At 40.6% G+C, this 17,197-nt stretch overlaps 1 protein-coding gene across 1 annotated transcript; it reads right to left on the reverse strand.

The window, feature by feature from the left end:
• Positions 1,760-11,840, reverse strand: TMEM52B (transmembrane protein 52B). The gene is made up of 5 exons (XM_013964210.2): positions 11,207-11,840; positions 8,919-8,962; positions 6,498-6,536; positions 5,781-5,947; positions 1,760-4,004 (listed from the first exon to the last, which is right to left on the reverse strand). Exons 1-5 carry the CDS (start codon positions 11,258-11,260, stop codon positions 3,760-3,762), a joined length of 549 nt encoding a protein of 182 aa, XP_013819664.2. The 5' UTR covers positions 11,261-11,840; the 3' UTR covers positions 1,760-3,759.

The raw sequence follows: 17,197 nt of genomic DNA on the forward strand, positions 1-17,197 counted from the left end.
CAGTCCCCCATCCCTTTTCAGGTTTTAATTAGGATTAAAACCTAATCACTTTTAATTAGGATTTTTACAATGTATGCTCCTGTCTGGATTGAAGACCTGCTTTTTCACACTTCAGCTAAGACCTTAGACTTTTATCAGTGTCTTTCTAAACACTGAGCACATGGAATTCTTCTCCTAAAAGACTTTCATGGCTGTCTTTAAGTTCAGTGTAGGGCTTACTGAATACCAGGCTTAGCAATGTGATGTTTTTCTTCTTCAGCTTATGCTCACCCTTCTTTTTAGAATATATAATTCATACTAAACTAATGTGCAGTAAAAGGAAGAAATGATAGAAAGTGAACAATTGAAAAATAAGCAAGAGGAACAAGGAGAAGGGAGAACTGGTTAACTTACATATATATATATATATATATGTATATAAACATTTTAACTCGAGAGCTTCCAGACTTACATCCTCCTGCCCAGACCCTGAATACCCAGATTAGCAAATTCAACAATCTCTGGCCATTTCCAGTGGCTTATTTTATTAACACTGCAAAGTGTAAAGGTCCAATATGGAATTTTTTTTTTTTTTTTTTTTTACAAATTGAGGATTCCCTCACTCACGAGGAAAATGATTTTCTCATTGGCACATCTGAATCTTCCTTGTTGCTTTCTTGTGTTAGACCTTATCTCAGATTAACTTGGTTTATATTTACCATCAGCTGCCTTTTCCCCATCTTAGAAATCCCTGAATTTAATTTCTCCCTAAATGAGGTCTCCACTAGTCTTCTGCATCCTCAAAGATAGGTACACCTTCCACACATTGGCTCAGGTCACTGATGCAGAATTTAATTTTCCCTTACAAAGTTTCCCTACCCAATCCATCAGCAAGTCCTGTCCCCAGAATATCTTTTTGACTGCAGCACTGCTCAGGGATGTAGACTTTGGGGAGAGATCAGTTAGCTTCATCGAACCCACATTTAAAGTTTGAAAGATGGGTATTGAAGTTTGAAAGGCAAGAATTCTGAAAGTGGATCTTTCTCCAGGTGATCTTCCTGACCTGGGGTTGACCCAGGGTCTCCTGCATTGCAGGCAGATTCTTTACCATCTATGCCAGCAGAGAAACCTGTGAGGATAGTTAAAAGGAGTGAAACAAAATTGAGACCAGTGGTGAAAGTGATTGAGCTGATGAGCAGATGTCTTAGACTGGGTAAAGAAGTGAAGCCAAATAGCTGCTAATGGCTTGTGACAAAATGGGAGGAGGACAGGGGTGGGAGACTCCATGTGGCTAAGGACAGGGCAAGCAGGGAGGAAAAGTGAGGCAGATAGATCTCTTTAGAACAAGATCCTTACAGGTAGGGTTTCTTTCAAGATCTCCTTGTACCTGAGGACATTTTCACTTCTTTAAGGCTGTAGCATCCTGAAGGTTGAAAGGATCTAGAGTACTTTATGGAATATTTGACACTGAAGAGATTCATTTGGCAGTGCAAAACAAGGCCCCCTTGGGTGTTATTAACAATTCATGCATTTAACAATTTCCAGAGGCAGTGTCTTAAATGACTCAGAATAAAGTAGATCACCAGCAGATTATACTTACTTAGAACATTTTCCCTCCTGGCTCAGTGAGCGTTCCAAGAAAGGGCTTAATGAGGTGGTGCATTAATCAGCCACCCCTGGGTCTGTATTGCTACCTGAAATGGAGCTAATTGACTAATAAGCAAATTTTCTAAAATATTCCTTATCTTTATACAGGATATATTAAGATGGATCACATGTCTCCAGCTGTTTACCTCAACCAAAGAATATTTATTGATGAAATAAAGCTACATGAGGGGTGACTTAGCAATAACACAGCAGGCTGACTGGCAAAAGGACAAATCAGAATATAATTCTCAGCAGCATCATAGGAGACAAGTGAAAATAAATTGTCAAAAGTAGGAGTAACAAATGCATGTGTATAATAATTTACAAATCTTGTCATTTCTAAATGGTTTATTTGATTTTCACAACTATCATCAGTGGTGTTATTATCCCTTATTTTATAAATGAGAAACTGTGCTTGAAAGAGTTCGGTAACTTTCCTAAAGTCACTGGCAAGTAGTTTTTCCCCAAATCTACTTCATTTCCTAAATTTTCCAATAATAGGACATTTTGGAGGTAGTGTGTTATGTGGACAGGTTAGCAATGCAACAGCAGGATGGTGCCCTGGGAAGGACTCCAAGCAGTTAGTCCTCCAAAGATTGGAGAGGTACACATTTGCCAAGCTATAACACTGGAGTGGGTTGCCATTTCCTCCTCCAGGAGATGTTCCTGACCCAGGGATCAAACCCACGTCTCTTAGATTGGCAGGCGGATTCTTTACCGCTGAGCCACCAGACAAGCTTTAGGTGCCAATAGGAGAATGCATTTCTACCATGGCTCCACCAGGTGGCAGGGAAGGTCACCACCAGAAGCAAGTGTTGTCACTATAGAGATAGGACTTGCAAGCAGGCAAAGCAGGAACGAGGAAAGAGGCAAAACAATGCTATTCTTTTAGAACTACAAAAGCATGCATGTGCATATGTGTGCATGCCTCCATGTGCATGCATGTATTGGCAGGGCAGAGGAACTGAAAAATGAATGGAACTGTTACTGCATTCTATTCAGTTTCCCATACTGTTCGTGGGTAGAAGAATGAAAGAAGGACCTTGATATTTGCACTTCAGTGCTTTACTGTGCCCTCTTAGCCCATGCCTGCAATCCCACCCTTGGATTTTGAATGTCCAGTGAGGTATTACATGATGTCTCAAATTATCACTGTCATTTAGCATAAAAGTGAATGTTCTCATGAGAGGAAGGGTGTGTGAATTCAGTGCATTAACAGCTCTGGCTGTGCCTATACGAGTGTCTTTCTCCACAAGCGTACACACCTGTTTGCTGCTAGGGAAACTTGCAGCATCCTCTGGGGAAAGGAACTGGATAGGTGAAGGAATCCAAGGCGTCTCTGGTGCTTTCCTGTTCAGCAGTAATCAGCATCACTTCAGGTTAATTGCAAATTTTTTTACCACTGGATAAAGAAGAGTTCTCAATAAGAGCATCCAATAGCAGAAAATAGATGCATCTGGAAATGAAGAGTTAGAATCTATCTTTCCCACAGAATGATGTTTAGATGCCATCCTAACCCTTCTGAAAGTTAGGAAAAAAATTTCCATTTGTCTGTGAATATCTACCAACCCTGAGGACACCTCCACTCCATTAATAAAACCAGATTTCGGGGGTTGGGAGGGATGTTCAAGAAGTGGAGGAGATATATATATATATATATATATATATGGCTGATTCATGTAGTTGTACAGCAGAACCCAACACAACATTATAAAGCAATTATCCTACAATGAAAAATAAAAAGGAACTTCTAAGCTATGACTACTATACTTCAGCAGATGAGACATTAAATTACAGAGAATTTAAACCACTTGTAAATGTAATGTTTTCCCTATAAACCACTTAGAAATGTAATGTGAATCACTTATAAATGTAAATTATTTTAGTGTGCTAATTTTAAATTGCATTGCAAACAGGAACCAAAGAAGGAATGTTTAACATATTACAAGAAAAAATATGTGTAATATAGTGACTGTTACTACTAACAACTAGTGGCCATGTCTGTTTATAATTACATTTCTCTTGCTGGGTCTATAGGCTTATCTCAAATTTAACATAAACAAAAGTTTTAGTAATTCGATTTGTTACAGCTAAATAAAATACAATGGTTAAAAAAAAAAAAAAAGGTCCCCATCAATTAGAAGAGTGTTGTACTCCGGAAGACTCTTTCTCCATCGGGGGCAGCTGCTTTTCTTCTGGCACTGATGGTAGATCAGGTGCTTTCTGCCCGCACCTTGAAACAGTGAAGCGAGTCATGCGCAGTGCTTCCTCATACCCTGGGAGGGTGTCCAGGGAGGAGGGCAGCTGGCCCAGGGAGCTGGGGGAGTGAGCCACAGCCAGGATCCTTCGAGCCGCAGGGCCGAACACTGACTGCAGGGCTAGGCAGGAAAGAACCGGAGTTCAGGTGCATGCAGCATCTTCAGAAACCAGAGACTTACAGCACAAGCAGTTCCCCTTGATTTCTATTATTTTATGAAAAGGGTGTCTAGCCTCTGTCCCTTTTCTTTATTTCTCATTGGCTGCACTGGGTCTTTATTGTTGCCCACAGGTTTTCTCCAGTTGTGGTGAAGAGGGGCTACTCTTTAGTTGGTGTGTGGGTTTCTCATTGCGGTGGATTCGCTTATTTCAGAGCACAGGCTCAGTAGCTGAGGAGGACGGGATTAGTCGTCCCACAGCATGTAGGATCTTCCTGGACCAGGAACTGAAGCCATGCCTCCTGCATTGGCAGGCAGATTCTTTACCACTGAATCCCCAGGGAAGCCCAATCCCCCTTCATTTTAAACAAGTGTCAAAACTCATCGTCACTCTTGGCAACAGATGTTATAAAAGTCCTGTGAAGCTTGTGTAGAAACCAACTTCCCTCTTTGCTTTCTCAAATAATCTAAAATGTGTCCTCACATCTCATAACCCCTTTCTTTCCCCTTTACGAATTTAAAACCCTTTATGCCAACCCACTGAAGTTGCAGGTCCCTTAGAAGTAATTGTTTTTGCCTATTCATGTTTCCCCGTGGACTGACAGCGAGAAAAGAAGCAGGAAAAGGCAAACAATATGCTATAGAGCTCTCTTTTTTCAAAATAAATATCACAGGATATTGCCACCTGCTGTTCTGCCCAGTAGGTCACTCTCCAATATTAGTAAAGAATATAATCCAAAGAAGAGAACAGAGGGAAATAAAGGAAAATGTCTTATAACTATCAAGTGTTGGGCCTAATATTTAACAGAGTAAGACCTGGTGAATAAAGAATTGAAAGTATGCCATGAATAATTTTTCTAAAGATAAAAAATATGGTATAGTTAAGAGAAAATATAAGTTTGGTTTTCACAAAATCTAAGATGTTTTCAAAACAGGGATATGTGCAGTGCTTAAAATGGTTTTATCAAAGTAATTGTTTATAAACTTGGAAATTTTTCCTATAAGACATTTCCAATATCATCTCTAACATTTCATTTCTTCCTTCATTCCATCATCAGGCCAAAAGTACAGCATCCATGAGAGGCAAGGTCACCACACCATCAGGCATCTGGAAATTAAAGCTGCCCCAAGATTTAGAATCTTTAATACTATTCCCTCTTGGTACAGTGGGCTTCCCTGGTGGCTCAGCTGGTAAAGAATCCACCTGCAATGCGGGAGACTTGGGTTTGATCCCTGGGTTGGGAAGATCCCCTGGAGAAGGGAAAGGTTACCCACACCAGTATTCTTGCCTGGAGAATTCCATGGACTGTATAGTCCATGGGATCGCAAAGAGTCAGATACAATTGAGTGACTTTTTTATTTCTTGGCACAATGGAAAAGAATCAACCTGACAATGCAGGGAACAAGGGTTCCATTCCTGGTCCCCGAAGACTTTCACATGCCACGGAGCAACTCAACCCCTGTATCACAACTGCTGAACCCTGCTTGCTCTAGAGCCCGTGCTCCCCAACCAGAGAAGCCATCCCCTTGCGAAGCCCTCCCACCTAATCCAGAAAGCAGCCCCTTCCCCCGGGCAACTAGAGAAAGCCCGTAGGCAGCAACGAAGACCCAGCGCAAGCAAAAATAATACGTGAATAAGTAAATAAATCTAACACTGTCTGATCAATGTTTTTACACCTTCGCACTAGGTGTTCTTTTAAACCTGGCTTCACTTCCCGTGTTACACGTCCGTATACTCACAAGTGACCGTGCTCTGGAGAGTGCTGTCATGGTCAAAAGCGATGACCGTCACTTCATAGGGTGCCCGGCCCTCCTCTCCCCCATTTTGCTGGCGACCCAGACAGCAGCGGAAGCACACAGAAGTCAGGCCGCACAGGAGAAGCAGTGCCCCGATGACCACCAGCAACCTGCAAGGGCCCCACGGAGTAGTGAGAGCTCTGTGCTCCTTGTTTTGCTTTGTTTTTAAAACCAGTTTGCATAATCAACGTCTGCATTTTAATTCTTGCTTGAATATTTTTTAGAATGCTTTTTAGATTTCAGTTCCCAGGCTTTCCTGTCATATATACACTTCCTTATTTTGTCAGCAAGACTGTCAGTTCACTTGAACAGTTCATGAGACATTTAAATGCGTTTTGGAGGGGCAGAATTTTACTGAAGCAGTCTCCTTTCTGTGGCTATTTCTAGAGTTGACCCTGAGAAAATACACAACAATCTGTTGATGTTGGCCCAGGAGATGGTATTGAAATAGGAAATCCTGCTATATTGTCACATAGGTTAGTGATGAGGAAAAGAGGCTTTACTCTGTGAGATGTTAGGCAAGTAGGCTCGATATCTCAGATTTTTTCCGTTCTGTTGTTAATATATTTAAAAATGAAAAAAAAAAAAACCTTAAAAAGTAATACCCCTGAGAGAAGCTTCCTTTTAAATGTCTTTTTGGGTAACATAGCTGAAACTTACCATATATACCAGAGATGTACCCAGTCTGTAGTCAGGCAGCTATGGAGAAAGAATAATAATTTTATTTTGCAATAAAAATGTAATCAATACCTGTTATACTTTCAGAATCAGAAATATGAGTTACAAAAATGTATGATACCTTTATAATCAAAGCATTACAGGTTATGTTAACTTCAATGTAACCAGCTAAATCAATCATGAAATGGGATGCTACTTTAGTAGTGGTTTATTTATGCATGCATGTTATTGCTTCAGTTGTATCTGACTTTTTTGCAACCCTATGGACTGTAGCCTGCCAGGCTCCTCTGTCCATGGGATTCTGCAAGCAAGAACACTGAAGTGGGTTGCCATGCCCTCCCCCAGGGGATCTTCCTGACCCAGGGATCGAACCTGAGTCTCTTACATCTCCTGCTTTGGCAGGCAGGTTCTTTACCACTAGTGCCACCTGGGAAGCCCAGAAGTGGTTTATACCATCATGTAAATCACTATAAGACAGGCTAAACTAGTTATCATTAAAGTAATGTTAATGGAACATGTAACCACAATCATTGTAAACAGTTTTGATGACGATTATCAAGAAAGAATTTGCAGAGTAAGCTTACAAAGAGTAAAAATGAATGTGACAGTTAAGGTTTGTATATATTTGAAGTCAATAGCTTAAACATAAAGAATATTTCAATTATAAGCATGAACATTTATAATTTGTTTTACAAGCAGTTGCAAAATGGGGGACCATATAGATAAATAATAGAGTCCTACTATACAGCACAGGGAACTATATTCAATGACCTGTAATAATCTATAATGGAAAAGAATATGAAAAAGAATATATATATATATATATATATAACTTAACCCTTTTGCTGTACCATAGAAACTAACACAATATTATATATCAACTATATTTTGTTAAAAAAAATAAAAAGCAGAAACAAAGGGGGAAAAAAGAAAAAGGAGGGTCACAATAAAACCATAAAAATGCCCACTATAAAAAGGGCTTTAAATTTTCACATCCAGGATCAAAACTGATAAGCATATCCACTGAGGCCAAACAAGAAAGGTGGGAAAAAAATGTAAAAACCAACTCCATCATGATGAAAGCTAATTAAATACTCTGAATGAACTAGAGTAATTGTCAATTTTCTCTACAGGATGAAGAAAATATGGATTGCGTGGGACAAGAAGTGGGATAAGTTTGTAAGTGGGAAGAGGAGGGGAAGGAAAACATTTGTTACTGAAGATAATTATTAATGCATTTAATAATCCTTTCTGATATAGTGATCTGTTGAAATCTATTGCAATCTACTTCTCTATCCTCTCTGCACAGTTGTAGACCATGCAGTTTGTTTTATCAATCAACAGTGTCTCTAACTGTCCTAATATTTCTCATTCATTCAAAGCCCCTTCCACTTCTACAGTTTTATGATTCTGATTCTATTAAAAGTAGCCCTCCTGCAGCGGTAGGTGTGTAAAACCTCAAAGAGCATGTGACAAGTAATGAAGGCCATTGCCATTCCTCCTAGGTTTAACAGACTTGGCTGTTGGGAAACTCTTTCCGTGGCTAAATATGTATTTTTCTTCAGCCTAAGTAAGTCTTTTATTCAAACTGTCCCTGCTTCCTTAAAACAGTTTATCTCCAAGAGGAATGAATCTCTTCCCTTTTTTATCTTGGTGTCCTGTGTCTATGTGAGACCTAATTGTAACAGATTTAGATGGAGGGATAACCACCTCAAAGTGAGAGCTAAGTGACACCTGCAATGAATGTTGTCACTGTGGTTGTTGTTTAGTCTCTAAGTTTTGTCTTACTCTGTTGACACCGCATGGACTGTAGCCCACCAGGCTCCTCTGTCTGTGGGATTTCCCAGGCAAGAATACTGGAGTGGGCTGCCATTTCCTTCTCCAGGGGATCTTCCTGGCTCAGGGGTTGAGCTCGCACGTCTCTTGCATCTTCTGTGTTGGCAGGCGGATTCTTCACTGCTGAGCCACCAGGAAAGTCCAATAAATACTAACGTGCCCTAAAAAATAGGAAATGTTCTGCATATCTGAAATGGTGGTTCTACTCTGGCAATGACCCAAGTTTATCTGTCTGAGTCTAGTGAATTCTGTCTGTCCCAGTGAGTCACTGAGAAGCATGGGAAAGAAAATCTTTCACAAATCTCTGTGACTGTATAAACTGAGATTAAGTTTTGATAGGAAGATTGGCCTTGGGAAAAAATGCTGTCAGCAGTATTATTTTGAGTGTTTAGGATGACAGGAATGCTTGTTTGTTTTTGGAGAACCCGTCTGTGAGATTAGTGGGTGGAGGCCCATTTAAGTAGAATTAGGGAAATCACAGCTATCTCATGACATTTGACCCTGTTTGGGGTGTTGATGTTTTTGTCTGTCTCGCCTTCCTTCCACTGAGCATTCTCAGATACTTACTGTTCAGGACTGACACAGTTCTCCTCACATCTTGCCCGAGGAAGCTGTAGGAAGGGAAATAATCTCAGACAGGGAAATGGTCTCATTTGCTCTGCTCAGCAGCCTATGTGTCACCCTTATGACTCTGCCATCAGGTGAGTGGGTGAGAGTGAAGCAAATACAAGGAAAAGGTCATAGGGTCAATCGTGGTTAGGACTGTTTTCATCTCTCCTATGCCTGATCTTTATTAAATTCAAAGTGGGAAAACCTGCAAGAGCAAATGTCTACTCTGATCTGGTTCTTCTTTTTTTTTTTCGTGGTGGTGAGGGAGCATCCCTGACTTTGTGAATGAGATGCAGTGTTTACACCAATTTGTTCATCTTAGAAACTTTCTCATCTGTCCCCCAGACAGATCCTTCAAATTCTGTCTCATTTACAAGTTGAATTCAACCCCAGTGCTCTTTTTTAATTTCCTCTGTACATCAATAACTCACTGGCAATACTTCAATCTAAAATTAAAAGTTAAAAAAAGCAACTCAGTGCCTTAGTGGTGGTGGTTCTGTATTTAATTCTGTGTAGTACTATTTATAATCTGAGTAAAGCATTTTGAAAACATGACTTAAGATTAAGCTAGTATGTCATTCCGCTTGTTCAGAGGGCAAATATTAAAACAGAAGCAAAAACTCACCATACAAGAGAAGGAGGGGGGAAGGGAGTGGAAGAACTATTTATTGAATAGCTGCTCTGTGCCAGCCAGATTGTTAAGAATTTTTAAGATTTCATAACATTTCAGCACAATAACCATGCCAGTGGGTACTTTACTTTGAAATGTTAAGCGTCTAAGGCATAGAAATTTAAGTGACATGACAACTGCACATACCTATAGATTTGGCCAGAATTCCAAACCAAATTCTATCGTATGTTCATGTTGAATGAATTACTAGAACCGGAGGCAGATCTGCTCTAACTCCTTGACATTGCTGCCAGATCCCTTCTCCTCCCAGGAAAGAAATCTTCCACTGCCTCTTCTAGGTATGTTTCAGTTCACTTTCTCCTTCTAAGACTCTCTAGGTAAATTTTTGTTCTAAAAAATGTTTCACTCTTCCAGTAACTTGGATGATTTGATATTACAGGAAATCAACAATAAATGCCACAAAATTTCCCTAAGGAGATGGAAATTTGTACTTATTGAGAATTGGGAGCAAGGGACAAGCAGACTCATGACATCGGGTGAAAAGGACTTGTAAAGGGGCTAACAGCTGACTTTTGCAAAAAACACTTGAGAAACCCCTGGTTTCACTAAAGATGACAAAGTATGGGTTTCCTCCACCCATCCACGGGACTTTGTTTTGTTTTCTTTACTAAAGGAAAATAAAAATAAAAAAGCCTAAGGTGGTTAGTAGATAAAACATCCCTTTTCAAGCCTGTTGCAAAAAGAGAAGAAATGAGAAAAGAAATTTGGAAGGGAAGGACAGAAGAGAAGAGGAAGCAAAAAGAAAATACAAGAGAAAGATATGGTTTCAGGCACTCAATTAACTGGTATAGAGGAAGCAAATAGACAGCAACCTTCCTGTTAGGAGCTATACAGAAATTGGAAACCAACCCATTTCATCATTTGCTTTTCTTCTTAGTAGATTTCATAACTGAATAAACTTCTCTCTGACAATGGTCTGGAATCCCTCAGTCCAATGACCCTTTCTCAATTGAGTTACTTAGAATCTCCTGCTTCTCAATGGAGAGAAATAAAAGGTCCAAATTACTCTTAAAGAGTTTTCTTTCTCTTATCTCTGACCGGGGGGCACCTAAACTGCTAGAGTGGTATTAAGGCTGATGTGGGACATACCATTTAGGAGAATTATGTCCTTAGTTTTAATAATTTACTTGAGAACATTTTTTCTTTTTTTGGCCACATGAGTGGCTTACTTGTTGGACCTTAATTCCCCCACCAGGGATTGAACCTTGCCCCCTGCAGTGGAAACATGGTGTCCTAACCCCTGGACCACCAGGAAAGTCTCAATAATCTACTTGAGATTTTGAGGGCTAGTAAGATGCTAAAAGAGAGAAATACACATAACAGACACTTCTAAATTGCCTTCGCTATCCTACTCGTATATATGTCCTTCTTTTCATTGATGTCATTCGTCACAGGTCACTAAGGGAACATTCCAGTTAATTCTTTTTCCCTACCACCCCTTTGGTTCGAAAGTATATGTCTTTCCTCCTCATTCATTTTACCCCCAGGTTCTTCTGAAAGCTGGCTTTATCTGAGAAACAAACAAAAGTCTCATTCCCGCATTTTCACGACTCACCTGGATGAAATACACCAGGGCAGAGGCCATCAGGGCTGGGGACTGCAGTCCCATCTGGCTGGACTCTTACTTCTCCAGATCAAGCACTGGGCATCCGGCTTCTCCCTTCTGTGCTCCGGGCCATGTCTGACTTTTTGACCTAGAGGACTTAAGGAGAGAAACTTCTCTCAGCAATAAGCTGGTTTTTCCTCCTCTGTCTCTTTCTGTCCTCTCACTCTCTGTAGTTGGTATTTTCTGTAATTTTTCTCTCCCCTTTCATCCTAGCTTCTTTCTCTACTTCTGCCCCTGGGTTTAAGGTCTCTACATTTCCTTCCCTGCCCCTCCTTTTCTTCCATTCTACTTTTAGTCCTTTCTAGATGCCTTGAAGTTTTTTCCACACTGCCTCCGAAAGGACAACTCTCAGGAGGGACATGTAAGTCCTGGGAATTAGGTATTTTTCTGGGCAGTGGTGAGACACTGGGCTTGAAGGAGGATCAAAGAGAGACCAGATAAAGTCTCTTTTCCATCAGAAAAGGAGTAATATTCTTGGCCCTTCACCCAAGCACTCTAGGATGACTGTTGCTGGTTGAAAGTCACCCTGCCAACCTCCATTCACACCGGCTCTCAATGTGATTAGCCCTCCTCTCTTGCTCTTGGAAACCACCGCCCTTCACTATGTTGATAATCAACTCTCCTGGTTCTGGGTCATTTATTCCTAGACACTGGAGTAGGGCTGAGAGGTTGCCAAATGAACTGGAAAGCTATAGCATCTTTGGAAAAGCAAGTTCGGAAATTAGAATTTCTGGATGCTGTCCTTGAAGTTGCCCTCCACACTGACCTCAATTCTCATTGAAATAGTGAAAAATCAAACAGACGTTTCTAAAACAAGACTCAAGATCTCTCTCTCTCTCTCTCTCTCTCTCTCTCTCATATAATCTAAAGTCAGAGCCAAAATAAGTACCCATGGAAAGGACATAGAATATTTATAGAGATACACCTCTCTAGGGACAAAGGAATGCTGTATAAATGATGTGTGCTTAAGCCAGTAATCTTTTAATACAAAATATTCAGAATTTTTTTTAAAAGAAATTATTTAATAGGAAAATTGGACATTTGTTTACAGGGATCTATCTCATAAAAACTGAGAGAGAAAAAAAAAAACTTTTGTATCCTTTCTAATTCTGAAAATCTGATTTTACTGAGTTATTGAGAGAAGGCCATTGGGGGCAGTTGGTTCTAAAAGCCCTCAAACAGCGTAACAATGTGATATGAGAATGGAGAATATAAACTCAATTTTCTTTTTCTTAGGCAAGGAATTCAAATAGAGAAAAAGTTGGTACAATACTGATGATCCAAAATCATTCATTTTCAGAAATCAATGAGCACTATGTCATTTAAAAAAAAAATAACAGTATGTTCCAAATTTCAGCAGAAGAGGGGCCAGGTAGGAGGCATTTTACAGGACAAAGGTGGCAGAATCTTAGCCCTTCACTAAATTATCATATAATTTCTCAGTCCTCAATTTTCCGATTCATGAACTAGGAATGGAATGCCCATGAGACCTGCCCACGATGTTGTTTCATAGAGAAAATACAATCAGAGACATGGAGGCATTTTGATTAGAGTATTTCTATTCAGAGTGTGATGTAGCATCGTTAAACTTGCTCTTCTCTTACTCTTGTTAAAGAGACAGTGGGGCATCATGGCTAAGACTCCAGCTACATTGTCTGTGGGGTGAAATACTTGGTCACTTATTAGCTGTGGGATCTTGAGCAAGATATTACATCTCTCTGTTGGCTCAGTTTCATCCTATATAAAATGGATAATAGTAATAATAATAATAATCGTTGTTATTGTTCATTGTTCAGTCACTAAGTCGTGTCTAACTCTTTGTGACCCCATGAACTGCAGCACACTAGGCTTCCCTACCCTTTACTATCTCTTGGAGTTGCTCAAACTTATGTCCATTGAGTTGGTGATGCCATCCAACCATCTCATTCTCTGCTGCCCTCTTCTCCTCCTGCCCTCAATCTTTCTCAGCATCAGGATCTTTGCCAATGAGTCAGCTTTTTGCATCAGGTGGCCAAAGTACTGGAGCTTCAGCTCCAGCATCAGTCCTTTCAGTGAATATGCAGGGTTAATTTCTTTTTGTATTGACGGGTTTGATCTCCCTGAAGTCCAAGGGACTCTCAAGAGTCTTCTCCAGAACCATAATTTGAAAGCATCAGGTTACTTCATACACTTATGGTGGCTCAGATGGTAAAGAATCTGCCTGCAATGCAGGAGACATGGATTCAGTCTCTGGGTTGGGAAGATCCCCTGGGGAAGGGAACGGCTACCCACTCCAGTATTCTTGCATGAAGAATCCCATGGACAGAGGAACTTGGTGGGCTACAGTCCATGGGTTTGCAAAGAGTCGGACATGACTGAGTGACTAACTTTTATACACTTAAAGAGATTAAATATGTAAATGTGTATGAAATGCGTATACCGTGAATGTAGTAAAAATCGCTCAGTCATGTCTGACTCTTTGCGACCCCATGGACTGTATTCCACCAGGATACATATACAACCTTGATATGAAAAAAATATTTTGTGTTAGCCAAGATTATTTTGATTTCCACTCAATTTTAGCAATGACTTTTACCCTCAGTAGACTGCAAAACATGTCCTCCTGCTTCATGTATTGTCACCATGACCTTGTTTTAGCTTTTCTGGGATTCCTGTTCTTGAATATTTCCCCTTGCTACCCTGGCCCTCTTCTCTCCCAATCATGCCAGCTGTCACCTGCATGAACAGGTTTTCCTATTAACATGACGTTTTTCACCCCAGTTGCACTTTCCTGCCTTGTGATTGCCATCATCTCTTTGCCTTCCAGCTTCCTAACAATTTAGAACAAATGGAATTCTGTTAATGACCTTCTTGTTATTTTTCTTAGAATTACTGCTGCTGCTTCCCCTCCCCCACCCCTCCCCCCACCACTGGGTTAGTGAAAGAGAACTTCTTGTTTATTCAAATGGAAGTGATTATGCCTTGTGGCAGTTTTAACTCTGAGTTCAGTCTCTATCAAAGCATCATGTAGGGACTGAAGAGAGAGGAAAGAGAATGCAAGTGAGAAGACTGAAGACAGTCTGCATTGGAAGGGCAGGTGGCTGAGCCAGAAGGGAATGATCTCATTACAACCCTACACAATTTTGTGGTTCCATTACACTCGTGAATCATTAGCTTGTACCCAGGTTGTTAAGGACATGGTGTGGAACCAATGGAGGGGACTGTACACAGGTCTTTTCACCTATGCTTCAGGGAATTGTTAAAACAATATCTATAATAAGTGGGGCTAAGGAATTTTTTATGTCTGGTTCCTCTGATTATTCTCCTTTGGACCTTGCCTAGGTCAGGTCAGTGTTGCTGTTGTTGTTGTTTAGTCACTAAGTTGCAACCCCATGGGCTGTAGCCTGCCAGGTTCTTCTGTCCATGTAATTTCTCAGGCAAGAATACTTGAGCGGGTTGCCATTTCCTCCTCCAGGGGATCTTCCCCACACAGAGATTGAACCCTCATCTCTTGCATTGGCAGGTGGATTCTTTACTGCTGAACCACTAGGGAAGCATTCAGCAAAACAGAGGCCAGGACTATTACTACTCTGAGGCATCTAGGGTGAGCTATGAAGAACTGAACAGCGGATCTTCAAAAATAGATACTATAACAGGAGAAACCAGTTCTATCTTACAACTACTGGAAGCTCCACCAGGAAGACAAAATATTCAGTTCAGTTCAGTTCAGTCTCTCAGTCATGTCCGACTCTGCAACCCCATGAATCGCAGCACGCCAGGCCTCCTTGTCCATCACCAACTCCCGGAGTTCACTCAGACTCACGTCCATCGAGTAGGTGATGCCATCCAGCCATCTCATCCTCGGTCATCCCCTTCTCCTCCTGCCCCCGAATCCCTCCCAGCATCAGAGTCTTTTCCAATGAGTCAACTCTTTGCGTGAGGTGTCCAAAGTACTGGAGCTTCAGCTTTAGCATCATTCCTTCCAAAGAAGTCCCAAGGTTGATCTCCTTCAGAATGGACTGGTTGGATCTCCTTGCAGACAAAATATAGTATCTTTATTTTACAAACCAATATGCAGTTTAAGTACTGACTGGCGACCTCAGAGGCACTGAAAGTCAGTAATAGGACTAGACTCAAGGAAGTTTAACAAAATAGGAGGATTAAGATTATCATAGAATTACTGGTTTTAGATGCCATGTAACACATTACTACAAATTATGTAAGCAGCAATGTAAAATGATATACATTTATTATCTCACAATATCTGTGGCTCAGAAAGGTGGGCACAGTTTAGTTACAGCCTCTCCTTAGGGTCTCATGAGGCTGTACTCAAGGTCCTTGCTGGCTTGCATTCTCACTGAAAGGCTTAACTGGGAAAGGATTCATTTCTAAGCTCCCCTAGGCAGAATTCATGCATGTTTGTTTCTTGAGATAGGTACAATACCTTATGTAACCACATATACATGATCACATACATTACATCACCTTTACTTCATCCCAAGCCACAAATTCCACCCACATTTAAGAGGAAGAGATTACACAGGAATAATGAGAACCACTTACAGTCTATCAAGTCTGTCCACCTATCTGCCACATAAAGATTGTAGAAATTATCCCCAAGGATCTTTCCAAAACAGGAAAAAGCCAAAAATTCCTCAGTGAATCAATGGATAAATAAGACGTGACATACTTATGCAGTGGAATATTATTCAGCCTTAAAAAGGAAGGAAATTCTGACAGTTACTACAGTGTTACTGCTGCTGTGTCCATGCTCTAGTCATGCCTGACTCTATAACTGCATGGACTGTAACCTGCCAGGTTCCTCTGACCATGGAATCATCCAGGCAAGAATATTGGAGTGGGTTGCCATTTCCTTCTCCAGGGGATCTTCCTGACTCAGGGATTGAACCCATATCTTTTGCATTTCCTGCTCTGCAGGTGAGATCTTTACCACTGAGTCACCTGAAAAGCCCATATACTAAAACATTGGATTAATCTTAAAGACATTATGCTAAGTGAAATAAGACAGATATAAAAGGACAAGTATCATAAACTTCCACTTGTATGAGGTTCCTAGAGTAGTCAGATTCATAAAGGCAAAAAATAGGATGGTGGTTTCAGGAACTGGGAGGAAGAAGAAGTGGGGTGTTGTATGAGTCAGGGTTTTCCAGGGAAATGAAACCAATAGAATTTGTATATATACCTAAAGAGATTTATTATAAGAAATTGACTCATTCAATTATGGAGGCTGACAAGTCTAAATTTGTAGTGTGAGCTGGTGGGGTCCAGACCTAGGATAGTCAGTGGTGAGTTCCTGTCCTAGTCCAAAGGCTATCTCTTGGAGAATTTTTTTTTTTTTCCTTTTTTGGAGGAAGGCTAGTCCTTTGTTCTGTTTAGGCTTTCAACTGATTGGATGAAACCCACTCACATGGAGAGAAATCTGCTTTACTCTACTGATTGAGATGGTAAATAGAAAGTGTTAGCTGCTTAGTCGTGTCTTACTCATTGCTACCTCATGGACAGTAGCCCACCAGACTTCTCTGTCCATGGGATTTTCCAGGCAAGAATACTGGTGTGGGTTGCCATGCCCTTCTCCAGAGCTTACCAACCCAGGGGTCGAACCTGGGTTTCCTGCTTGGCAGGCAGATTTTTTTTTTACCATCTGAGCCACCAGGGAAGCCTATATTGAAATGGTAATCTCATCCGAAAACACCCATGCAGAAACACTCAGAAGAATGTCAGACCAACTATCTGGGCAGGCTGTGACCCAGTCACGTTGACGCATAAAATCAACCATCACAGGAGTTATTGTTTAAAGGATACAGTTTCAGTTAGAGAAGATGAGAATGTTATGGAGACGGATAGTGTGAAAGGTTAGGCAGCAATGTGAATGTGTTTAATGCCATGAAACTGTACACCTAAAAACAGTTAAACTGGTAAAAATGTTATATTATGTAACAT

The sequence above is a fragment of the Capra hircus genome, chromosome 5, assembly GCF_001704415.2.
Source record: "Capra hircus breed San Clemente chromosome 5, ASM170441v1, whole genome shotgun sequence".
Classification (NCBI taxonomy): Eukaryota; Metazoa; Chordata; class Mammalia; order Artiodactyla; family Bovidae; genus Capra; species Capra hircus.